Source organism: Lycium barbarum, chromosome 5 (assembly GCF_019175385.1).
Source record: "Lycium barbarum isolate Lr01 chromosome 5, ASM1917538v2, whole genome shotgun sequence".
In the NCBI taxonomy this organism is placed as follows: Eukaryota; Viridiplantae; Streptophyta; class Magnoliopsida; order Solanales; family Solanaceae; genus Lycium; species Lycium barbarum.
The window spans coordinates 7,103,728-7,116,393 of record NC_083341.1 but is presented as its reverse complement, the minus strand read 5'-3'; the positions used below and the strand labels follow the sequence as shown (position 1 = coordinate 7,116,393).

The following is a 12,666-nucleotide window of genomic DNA, read 5'->3' as shown; positions in this document are numbered from 1 at the left end:
CGTGTTGCTTCAACGAAAATTAAAGAAAAATGGGTTAATTGTGCAAAGATGGTTATAATTGCAGTTTCAACTTACAAGATAAACATTTCAATTGTAGCCATATTTAAAATGTAACAATTAAATACTAGTTTCAAAAGTGACCAAATAAATAGTTTGACAATTTCAATTTTAATAGTTTTTTAAAGTAATCGCAATTAAAATTAAACAATATGTAAAATTGAGGTGTATTTGATTATTCATTCAATTAATCAATTTTCTTGATTTAACGGAGTAACATATTTATCAGCCCACTAATAATTAAAAAAACTAATTTAATAATTGTTTCCACTACATTTTTTTAAGCCCACTACTAGGTGAACACATAGCAGCTCCCTTTTATTCATTTAATAATAACTTAAAGTCTTCACATAATAAAGTAAATGCAATAAAGGTGAAAAAAAATGGCTGCTCATATTTGTGTCCGCACCAAATTAGGAGGAGTTAATTCTCTAGATGGTCACCTAAGTTTAGAAAATTTCCTACAAAAGTAACTTTTGTTTCATTTAAGATAATAAAGTCACTCAAGTATATCACTATTTTCTTTAAAAAGTACCTGAGCACCTCAAAAGTCTCCTTCTCTCCTAGTTGGCATGCCACATCATTAGAGCCCCATATTTTTGAAATAATAGACTTATTTAACTCATCAAATTCATATTTTATATCCAATTAAATATGACCCGGTTAAAAAGTGACAAAGGAACAAACTATCATGTAATCTAAATGAAGTAGAATTAAAAGATGAATTTTTTTTAACTCTATAGATAAGTTTCAAAATTAAAATTAAAATATTAAAATAATAATTTTTATAAGAAATTTTCTAAACTTGAGTGACCATCCAAGGAATTAACTCAATTAGGAGTCCGTTTGGATTGACTTATAAGTTGGTCAAACTAGCTTATAAGCCATTTTTTAATTTATTTAGGTGTTTGGTAAAATGGAAAACAGTTTAAATTAAGTTATAAAATGCTTAAAATAAGTCAAAACCAAGAAATTAATCAACCCAACTTATTTTTTTTTGCCTTAAAAGCCATTTTAGTTTGACCAACAACTTTACCCTTTTATCCTTTATATTTTCTGTCAATTTCACTACTACCCTTACTTCTTACCTCTAAAAATCGTTCAAGTACTTTTATCCAAATACATAACTGTTTATTTATAAAATAACTTTCAGCACTTAAAAATTATTCTAGGCACTGTCGTTTGGTGCATGATATAGGCTGAAATATCTCAACACTAATTTTTTATATCATATTTCATAGGAGGTATAAATTTATCACAACTCATATCAAACACGGTACAAAATGAAGCATCATCCCAGAGTGGTTGAAAGTCACTCTTTTTGGGCTTAAACCAAACGGGCTCTAGGGCCAAAACCCCTAATTTGGAAACCAATTGTTGAGAGAGAAGTTGGGTCGGGTTTGGTGATCATCTGCTTCTCGTCCACACGCCATTGTAGGGTATAACCAAAGCTTGAATCTTGCAGGTACCCTTTCTTTTGCGATTGAATACAACTTCCTTTTTGCATCTCAAGAAAATGTCACCGAAATAATTTCGTAAAATCATTTTGATTTATTTTACTCCGTTTGTGACTCAACAACTCCGAATAATTAAATAAAATTATTGGATGGCAAAACTTAGGTGTCAACATGTATAAAAGTTGTAATTCAAAAATTGGCAAAGTAGTCTTGTAATCTCCAATATAAGTTGTTGCTCAAATCTTTACAATAAAGAGCTACATATCCTGAATCTTAAAGAGTGTAAAATTATCTCATTTCGAATAGTGTAACTGCAAGTTTGGTCTTTTTCTTGTTGTTTTGGAGCAATAATTAGTAAGAAGGGTGCTTTTAAGCTAGTTCGTGGGCATTTTAGAGCAAATATGGGTAAAGTTGACGGGTATATTGCCTTTTTACTGTCCTTTTTCTCTTTTTAAGAATTTATTCCCCAAATTTTGTTTGTTTGAGTTAAAACTTGGGAATGGGATTCAATTTTGTTGTTTGCAGATGAGAAGGGAGGCACCGAAAATAGTATGGAGTGAGAGAGTATTAAGGTTCGAAACAGAGGACAAGGAAGCGTATTTGGAGTATGAGATGCGACATGGAGGAAGAGTAATGGACATTCTCCACACATATGTCCCTCCTTCCAAGCGTGGATTAGGGCTCGCTTCTCATCTCTGTATTGCTGCCTTTTCACACGCCCAATCCCATCCCCTTTATGTCATTCCTACCTGCTCTTACGTCTCTGTACGTCTCTCTCTCTCCCGAATTTGCTAAAGTTATGTTGTTGTTGTATTCATAAGGAGACGAGGGGGAAAGGGGAGCTAATAGCATATTGCTAGGTACAAATTAATGTTGGCAGGGGGCAGTGTCGTGTTCCCTTATTTCTCTTTAAACTGTAGCCCTTATATATTCTTTCTTCAATTGTTCTTTGATTTAATGTCCAATATTATGTCTTGCAGTTTTGTTCTAGCTTTTTACTTGAGGAGTTCCTTATATCCATAATATTGCTTTTGACTGTTAGCTATGTTGCTTGGACTCGGTGTCGAGTGTCGGATACCGGTACGGATCTAGAGGTCGGATTCGGCATAATCTAAATTTTAAGATTCGGAGGTACGGATCTAGGTGCGGATACGGGTGCGGGGATTCGGCTAAAATAATCCAAAATTAAAGAAAAATAACTAAATCTATGCCTAGAAATAAAAAACAAAAATAATTTTTTATAGTTATGTTTCATTTATAATTAAATTTTAATTTTTAATTAACTTGAAACTCTTCTAGATACAATAAGTGTCCACTCTTCAAGAGCTCTCCGTTTCTTTCAATTTAGCCTCAAATTTTTTCTCAGATTGGTCCATGGATTTGGTCAAAGTATCCAATGTCGTTTGACCAGATCCGACACGAATTCGGTGTCGGTGTCCGTGTCGTGTCGGACACGGGTACGGCAGCAAAAGTGGAGGGCCGAGCAACATAGACTGTTAGTTCTAGTCAAAAGCAACCAAATAACTTTGTTTCTCACTCTTCTTCTAGCTTCTAAGTATCTAACAAAGACCACCCGCAATATTTCAAGTAAATTTCCTCCTTCTATAGTTATATGCACCAGCTGATATTAGTTTGCGATACAACTACACGTGACTGACAACTTTACTGCACTTGCACAATAAAAGGCGGGACAGGATCTTTTTTAATGGTTGTCTCGATGACCTTATGTCCTTATGAATTAAAGATACAGAAGATTGTGTATTAATTGGGGGGGAACCTATAGTAAAAAGATAGTCCTATTATCCTGGTAAAAAGTCATGAGAGTCCTCTCATCTTCTTGTGCTAGTCAACATTCGAGCTAAAACTGATTCTATTTTATGTCATATCCTGCAAAGTTATCAACTATTTAGCATACAACTAACACAAAAAACTAAGAGCTCTAGATGGACGGTCTATCTCGAATCATGAAGGTTTTTCGTCAGCATGTTCCTGAGGGAAAGAACTAACATACATGCTTGCAACTCTTTTCAGGCGCATCTGAATTTGGCATTGTGAACTTATTTACAAGCTTATCTCTTGTCCCTCCTGGTGAAAAGATCTGCAACGAAGCAGCATCTGAGCTCCAACCTGCTTTTGATTTCATTAAACTTCTTCCTTTTTCTTATCCACTAACAAATACCAACGAATTGCAGTGAGTAAATTGTCTAAGAAATTGTGCAGCTCGCCACTTCCTTCCCTCTTTTCATGGACAAAATAAAGGATGACTCACCACAATAGAGTACAAGCTTGAAGAATTAGTTGTCCGTTCGTTTCCATTCTATAGGTGCAATAGGGACAGATTGATCATTTATAGCTATCAGATGTCAATCCTAGATTTGCCCCCAGGGCTTTGTTCTAGCGGTAAGAACGCAATGTGATGTTTTGGGTAAGGCACACATTGAGTTCGAACCCTGCTTTATAAGAAAGCCTAGCACTTAAGCTGACACATTATGCGCCAAGTTTTGAATCGAACCTTGTGGAGTACGCCAGCTGGCCCTCGGAGTTTCTTGGTTATAATATATATATATATATTTCAAACGTGAACTCTGCTATGATCTCTTTATGTTGCATCCTAGTTGTAACCTTTTTGGGCTTAATTCTCTTCAGTTCCAAGTTAAGGACCAGTTGCATGATATGGACTTGCTCTTACTATAGATGGCAATATTATTATTATAGTCATCACTGTAATATCCTAAGTAACTAGGATTACTTATCTCATGTATGATTTTTGATTAACTAGAAAATATGGCATCCTTTCAAGTTCAAACCTTATATATATGGGCATTGCTCCATGTTAGTGATCCAAGTTGCTCTTAACAATGGTTTTTCGGTTTTCCCAGTTATATTTATCTTTTCCGATCCTACCTTCAGGGTTTTATCATAGATTAGATTAGTATAAACAAAATCAAGGGGTCTCCCCCTGGTGTGTCATTTGCTGTAGTGCTGAACTATCATATTGTTCATCATGCAGGATACATTCCTTCCACGGAACCCATCTTGGAATTCCATTTTGCACAAAGAAGACCTGAAATCTCACATTTGAAGCAGCATGTGGTTCTTTATGAACTATTACCTCTTGCTTTGCCTTATGGGGTGTCCTAGTATGTGCGAAATGGTTGATGTTAGGAGCAAGAAGTCCAGTCAAGCAAACTCACTCTGGATTCTGTTCTAATCTGTTTCCTTTTCGTATATGTAAAGTGGAGAGTGTATTGCTATCTGTAATATGACAAGTTTCCTAGAAATTGGATCTATTTCCGTTTTCGATGAAGCAATGGCAAAGATTTTACTGTCTTCCCTTCTTTTTAAGTACAACAACTCTATTTTCCACTCTTAGAATTGATAGATTTTTAATCCTTCGATTCTCATTTGACTTCCAAGTATGTTTCTGTGTGGTAAATAGGCTCCTCGCCACATCAATCTAGGCATCTGGGTTTGCTTTGGAGAGAAATTATTTCTTTTTGGTCCAGAAGAAAAGCTATTACTGTACTACTATTTTAAGTCGTGTACAAACAAGGAGCAGCATTGGTAGATACAGCGCTGGACTGGCTTGTACATTGATCTAAGTCTAAACTGAGGGAGTTACCAGGATCCCTAAAGCTAGCAGTGCGACCTGTAGTTGTGTCATTGCAAAAAGAAAAGGTTTGAACAACCTAACGGAGGGGAAGTACAAAAGGGAGGGTGCTGCAGAACTAGGTAGGACAGTTGCATGTTTGATAAAATAGGTACCTGCTTGACCGTTATCAAGTGCTGCACAAACAAAAAGGGGTAGTGTAACAAAAAGTGTGACTGATTTCTGAGTAATCCATGGAACGGCCATGCTCAGGTTTGCTATTCTATTCTGCTCCTTCTATGTATGAACTGTTAGCATAATGTAGATGATTCTGCCATAATAAGGAGATTCTAAATTTTAAAGTATCTTTTCTCTATATATATTAGAAGATCCTTGTTTCGACATGATTGCTTTAACGTCAAAAAAGTTGAATTCAAGGGCATTTAAGTAATTTAAGTACTTATGCTACGTGTCTGTATCGTTGAAAGTGAACAGCTATGTATTCATATGGGTTTCCATCTGGCTCCAAAACATAGCATACATAGCGTCTGTATATCTCTGTGTTTCTTCGGCTTTTACAGGTTTCTCTCTCTGTGCTCTTGCTATCAACTGTGATTTTGTTCGTGGCCAAAATACTCTTGCTGTTTGATTCTCTGATCTAGAACTTGGAGTTATTCCTTCATCTTCTTCCGTTCACTTTTACAGCTCTTTTTTCGATTTTTACCGGATCTTATCTTTTCTCTTCACCTTTTTTTCTTCTTCTTTTTGTGCTTTTTTTTGGTTCTGTTCATATTTCTTCTTCTTCTTCTTCTAATTTTTTTCCCTCCAATTTTGTGGTTGTTATGGGGTTAATTGGCAGTAGAGGATGGTGAAACGTTTCAGGGTAGTAATTGAAGATTTGATTTTCGAAAAAGGAAGAGTTTGGTTTTCAAATCCGGTTTTATTTTTTGGATAGTTTTGCTCATTTGATTATTGCCATTTGATTTTTGCATTTGATTGCTGCTTATATTTGTTGGGCCGTTGTACTTTGGTGGCCTTAGTTATCTATAGTAGTAATGCTTCTTTCTTTCGGACTGTTCTAACATGATTTTTTCGCTTTTGTTATTCCTTGATTTCATATTGGTTTCCGATATGCTTGATCCTATCTAACCTTTTGTCTTGTTTTTCCTCTCTTGTTCTCCTCTCTTGAGCCGAGGGTCTTTCGGAAATAGCCGCCCTACCTTTCAAGGTGGGGGTTAGGTCTGCGTACACTCTACCCTCCCCAGACCCCACATGGTGGGATTATACTGGGCTTGGGCTTCTTGTTGTTGTTGGTTTCATTTTTTGGACTAGATTGAATAAATGGTACAAAAATTAAACAAGCAGATACCAATCAATTAGTGAAGAATTAAACCGTCTTACGAGAAATTTGAGGTATGAGAATTGCTGCTTGAAGGTTGGTCTCTTGAGTTGCTATACCTTTTTATTTTTATTTTTATACTGTATACATTTTCTTCCACCTAAATTAATCTTTCTTTTATGTTTATTGTACGGAATTTTGAAGTGGATTATGCACCTATAGTGCTAACTTATTTGGGGTTAAATACTTGCTTGGGATGAAGTCGGTAAGATGAGAGTCTCTCATTCACATATTTCCCTGTTGCTGGAATGGAATGTAGCTCAAAATCACAGGCTGCTGGGACTTATTTTGTGTCAATATATTCTTTGTTAATTTTGTTTATCTCATTATTATTATTATTATTTTGCTAAAGTATTTAACAACCTTTAAAGATAGCATCACTCACACGTCCAATTCCCACTTCGGAACAAGCTTTGCTTTTTTGGATGCCTATGTGACAATGAAGACAGGTAGATGATCAATTTCATACCTCTTTTGCTTCTTTTCTTGCTCTTTTTTGGTTTTATTTTCTTTTTGTTTTCATTTTCTTGTGAGATATTGCTTAAATTGCATAAGAATTTGCAGGATAAAGATGAGTTCATTATTGGCACTTTTTTGATTTTTTTGGGTAAATTTTTGTTTTTTGTTTTTTGAGATTCAGATTAATATTTTGACATTGTTTAGCTATATTTTTATGGATCACAATCCCTTAATCTGGTACTTTAGCAATAGTTTGTATGTTGTTCGAGACCCAAAAAAAAAAAGGAAAAGGCAATACCATGTATTGAGGCTCGGACAAGTCCTTTCTCCCTTATCCAAGTTTAATTTGTTTCTTCGCTGAAAGGTAATTCACTTTTGATAATTTAGTTTTATAGTAATAAATAATTTAAAAACTGTAAGTGCATAGAAACTTCATGCTAATCAAGATATATTTTAATTTTTGCACATAGTATGCTAATACAAATATTACTTTGATATAATCATTTGATTCAAAAATAACAACGTGGATGCAATTTTAGCACTTTCGATAATGAATTTAAAAAATCCAAAAAAAAAAAAAAAAACTTTTGTGATGTTATAACACGTCTACATTGTAGTGATTTTCAATAAGAATTGATATTAATAATTTAGTGTGTTAACTATAGAAATAAAAAGGAAAAATAAAAACAAGTTGAAGAAAGAGTAGCAGCCAAAATGTGCATATATATAAATATATGTCTCTCTCTCTATATATATATGTGTGTATATATATATGTTTTCTATTTTATTTTTCTTTTTTTACCCAATTTCTGATGGTTAACCAGAAAAAAAAAAAGAGATGCGAGCATGTTATTACTTTGTTTATTTTTTTTATATTATATTATAGTTACCCTACTTTAGAGGGAGGAAGATAGTGAACTTGAAGAGCATAAAGCATTTGAAAAGATTTAACATATGAATTAAAGGGAAGGCTTCATAAATCTCTATTATCCACATTTCTTTATGTTCTTAACTCATCCAAATACCTACAGCTTTTTTCAATACCAGATCATTGCAAGCCGCAATTTATGTATAATCTAGCATATTAAAGTTTCATCATTGATCTCTTTTTAAAAAAAAAATATATTTACGTATATTTAGGAGATGCATGAAAAATAAAATAGGTAGCAATATACTTTATAGTTTAAAATAGTTAAAGAATGCTTAAAATAATTAATTATGTTTGACTTTTTATATAATAATAAATTTATAAAATGAACACTCGCGTGAAGCGCGAAAAAGTTCACTAGTTTAAAGAATATAACACACTTATTTCCAAAATCAAAATAAAGTCCATCTTGTGTTGCATACCAAGAGCAAGTTTATCCATTGCAAAAAGCTTTATCATCTCTTGAATATTAGAACACTTGAAATAAACCATGTTTTCTTTCCTAAAGCCATTTGACAAAAATCACCACCCTCAGTTTCTTCACTTATTGTAACACTGAATGGCCAAATAGCTGATGGATTAATTGTTTGCTGGCCATACAAATTTTCATCTGATAAACATTTGATAATCAAAGGTTGATTTGCTCGATTTTGAATACGAACATTATATGACACAAAGAGGTGACAAAAACTGAATTCAAAGTTATAAGAAGAAGAGAGCAAAAAGTGAAGGACAAAGCAGCCAAAAGCCATTGAATATTGCTATTTTGCAAATGATGTCTGTTGTTGTAGAAAGTTAAGTTAATTTGATGTCTATTTATATGTACCATTCAAGAATATCATTTTAATGGGAAAGATATGACTAATTATTGGATATCTTTCCCAATAACAAAAAATAAAAATTACCAATAGTTAATAGATCAAAAGTGCAATCATCCCTTGATAAAAAGTTGATAACTCTACTTTAATATTTGGACATGATAGAGTTAAAAATTCTAAGAACCTGACATCTATAAATTTAGAAGTTTATTACAAGAATCCTTTGGAATTCAAAATTATGCAACGTTTTTAGTCAAACACTTTTTTGTGTGATTCATTTCTTTTATAGTTTGTCTTATAAAGAATGATATATATATATATATTTTTTTTTTTTTTTTTTTTTGACAGAATGACTTATAACCACATAATACATGAGAAAATAACGCTCTATGGCATTTTGGGTAAAGTATTTATCCCAAATGGCCATAATTTTTTTTCTTACATTTTTAAGCCTTCATCCCATTTTTTAAAAAAAGTTATTACCCGAGATAGCCACCCCCCCTTCCCCCCATATCAAACTCCAAAATGCTATTTTTTCCTTCCAAATCTCTTTCTAATGTTGGTGTTTTTTTAAGGGTAAAGTGTGTATAAAACACATACACTATATTACACTTTTAACACTGTATAAACACTATATAACACTGTATAAACATTGTATAACACTGCATAACACTGTAGAAGTGTGTATATACACCTCTTATACGTTATTATACATTTTTATACAAGGCATATACATTGTCTACAGTAGGTGTATAAAGTTGTACATTGTTGTATAAAGTTGTACATTGTTGTATAATGCTGTATATACAAGTTGCAGCCATAATTTGTTGGGTCATAGGTTTGTAATTTAAAAATATGGCTACCCAAATGTAATTTTGTGTGCTAAATTGTACATTACTGAAATTTTCCCTAAATACATTGGCTTGTTTTATAGCTCGTTTGGCCAAGCATTTAAAAGATAAAAAATGCTTGATAAAAAAAGACTCAATATAGGGGGAAAAAAAAGGTATTTGACCAAACTTTTTGTGAATAAATATTTTTAGGTTCTTTTTGGGACAAATTACCAATATCAAAAGTCCATGTTTTCAAATTAGAATTAGTTATACTTTTACTTTTTGCAATTTGACACATTAAAACTAGTACTTTTTAAACATATTCGCCGAAAGAAAAAATCAAATGCAATTTTTTAATAGATTTATCCAAATACAAATTGGTATTGTACCTAAATACCTTTGCAAAATAATACTTGTCATACAGAGCATTTTTTAAAACAAATTAATTTTGACAGTAACCAAGAAAATAAGAAATAAAACGGAGTAAATAAAGTGACTTGGCCATGTCCTCAAACCGACTTGAAAAAGTCCAGACAAATTAATAGCCATAAGAGAATTTTTCTTCATTTAGCAATAAACTAGCAAAAACCAGACACGTGTCAATCTATTTGGCTTCCACACAGAAGTTCATGCAACAACACATCACCAAAAGGGGAGGGGGGGGGGGGGGGGGGGATTCACTACGAAAAAAATCACTCTCAAAAGCAAAGAAAAGCCAAATTGAAAACAATTAAGAAGTGGAAAAAAATGGCTAACTTGAAATTTGCAGCCACCATGTCCAATTCTATTACTGCTAAACTTATGGTGCCTTCTAGTGTTTGTATTTCTAGAGGCTTTGTTAGTGCTACTAAACCTTCTGAAATAGTAAGTTCTATTTTCTAATTTTATCTTATAATTCAATTGTTTTCCCAGTAACTGTAGTGTTCGGAGCAGTTTTTTAGCATTTAAATTGTTTTTGGTGAGTATTTATTTCGGTATTCTTATCAGGAATGTCGAGTAATTCTATTATTTATGTTAGATGAGAAGAAAATTGATATTATGATTTAGATTTTTTTTTCCGTAATTTTTTCCACCAAGGTTTAGATTAGATTGACAAGAAAACCTAGAGTTTTGTCCTAAATTTCATTCGATAAATCTGTTCACCAAAATTTAGAACAAATAAGAAAAAGTCTACTATTTCTGTCTTGAATTTTGTCGAGTTACTTTGTCCACCAAATCATAGGACAGAGAAGGAATGATATATAGTGTTATGTCTTCAATTTCATCGAATAGCTCTATCCAACAAGGTTTAGTTACAAGGTTTAGTTAGAGAATATAAGATCTAGTGTTTTTGTCTAGAATTTTCTTCACCTATTTTATTGATCGATAGATCACACTCTTGGATGCTCAGAATTCAATTTTCTTCTTGAATATGTTTTATTTTCCTAACATGTTCTTGTTTCCTTTCTCTAATTTGGGAAATAAATTTAATTAACAGGCAAAAGTTGATAAAGAGACTGCCCAAAAAATAAAAGAAGCAGCAGTAGCAGTGAAAGAAGGTGCTCAAGAAGTAAAAAGTGTGGGTGATTCTGTCAAAGATACTGTCTCTTCTAGTGCTGGAAATGTAATTTCTCTCTTCTTCCTGGAAAAGAGAGTCTTTATTGTTCTAAGTATTAACTTTTTTTTTTTAATTTACAACTTCATTTTATAATCCAAGTAAAATATGCTAGTAAGCAAAATTGATTGATTCCACTTGGAGTTTCTGATCTATTATATATACAAGTATTTAGAGGAATGTAATTTAGCTATAGGTGTGTTTGGTCGGAAGGAAAATATTTTCTTGAAAAAGTTTTTCGGGAGAAATCTTATCTTCCCATTCAATACTACCTAAATTGTTTTTAAAATACTTACTCATAAAACATAAGTTAGGAACTTCTTCAAATGTCCCTTCTTCCGTTTAACGTGACATATTTTTCAAGGATGTTCTCTTTTGTATTTTAATTGAAAGAAAACACTTTATTTTCTGGAAAGGCATCCATTAAATTCTGCAAAACATACCTTATAAATAGATTATAACGTATGATGTCATAATATCTTGACTTGTTTTACTTTTAAAGTTGTAATTTTAAATTTTAAGGAGATTTATCTTAAATATTTAAGAATGACATAATATAGTGTCAATGTATTGAATTTAAACTCTTTTAGTTATATGCCTTATAAATAAATTGTACACGTACTAGACTAGTTGTGACATGATTTGATTGAAATTGTCTTGTACTACTAGATGGTCATTGTTTTTGTGGCTAAGGCAAATCTTTCATACCACCATTTTATCATCTTGTTATATGACAACTTATTATGATTTTCAATTAATTTTGATTAGGTAATATCAGAGATGTCGAAAAAGGTGTTAGACAAGGCAACAGAGAATGAAGATGATGAAGAAAAGGGTACATGGGAAACTATCAAGGAAAAAGTCGCTGGCAAGTGATTATATATGCCAAAATAATTAGCACTTGGTTTTTCACGATTGATTAATGTCTTGAGATCCATTTTATCAAAATCCTTTACCTGTTTATTTTATCAGATTTTGTGTGGTCAAGGTTGGAACTTTTTTCCTATATTGTGTGTTGTGAATGGTAAATTCCATGAATTTCCAAACATATAGGAGTATTTGAATGTAGTTTGTACTTTGTACCACGATTGCTGCAGTGAGATAAACCTTAATTAGCCTTTTCAGTTATTTCTCATTTACGAGATTCGGAATTTAGATATGATGAATGTAATCTTTGGATTTATTTTTTGTTGAAAAATTTGTTGATATTTCACTTATATTGTCAAAATTACTGGATTAGGAGGAACCCGATAATCAGTTCTATCTCTATGCCTTTGGGTATAATGTTGTTCTTTATTCTCCTAATAATTAGGATTTAAGCTATACTAGTATACACTATTGACAATATATTCTCCTAAAATCCAACCTACTGGCCCATATGAGTACACATTTTATATTACATTCGTTCCATCAAGATGGCAAGGAAACTGACTTTCGAAAAAGCTGATTTCGCCTCGTTTATATTACCTAACACGAGAGAGAGTAGATGCAAAAGTAGTCTTTTTACGTGAGGGATGTTTCTTCACACCCCC

The 12,666-nt window shown here is 32.6% G+C and overlaps 2 protein-coding genes across 3 annotated transcripts; both read left to right on the top strand.

Annotated features, from left to right (window-relative positions):
• Positions 1-1,362: 1,362 nt before the first annotated feature.
• Positions 1,363-4,844, top strand: LOC132640294 (acetyltransferase At1g77540). Its single transcript, XM_060356817.1, has 3 exons — positions 1,363-1,522; positions 2,040-2,279; positions 4,525-4,844. The coding sequence occupies exons 2-3, from the start codon at positions 2,040-2,042 to the stop codon at positions 4,594-4,596; spliced, it is 312 nt and encodes a 103-aa protein (XP_060212800.1). The 5' UTR covers positions 1,363-1,522; the 3' UTR covers positions 4,597-4,844.
• A 5,372-nt stretch (positions 4,845-10,216) lies between these two features.
• On the top strand, positions 10,217-12,258 carry LOC132642248 (uncharacterized). Of its 2 annotated transcripts, none has more exons than XM_060359500.1 (3): positions 10,217-10,404; positions 11,018-11,098; positions 11,903-12,258. In XM_060359500.1, the coding sequence occupies exons 1-3, from the start codon at positions 10,288-10,290 to the stop codon at positions 12,008-12,010; spliced, it is 306 nt and encodes a 101-aa protein (XP_060215483.1). In that variant the 5' UTR covers positions 10,217-10,287; the 3' UTR covers positions 12,011-12,258. The 2 variants fall into 2 exon arrangements, with proteins under 2 accessions (XP_060215483.1, XP_060215482.1); XM_060359499.1 differs by having other exon boundaries at positions 10,221-10,404; positions 11,018-11,143.
• The last annotated feature ends 408 nt before the right edge of the window (positions 12,259-12,666 follow it).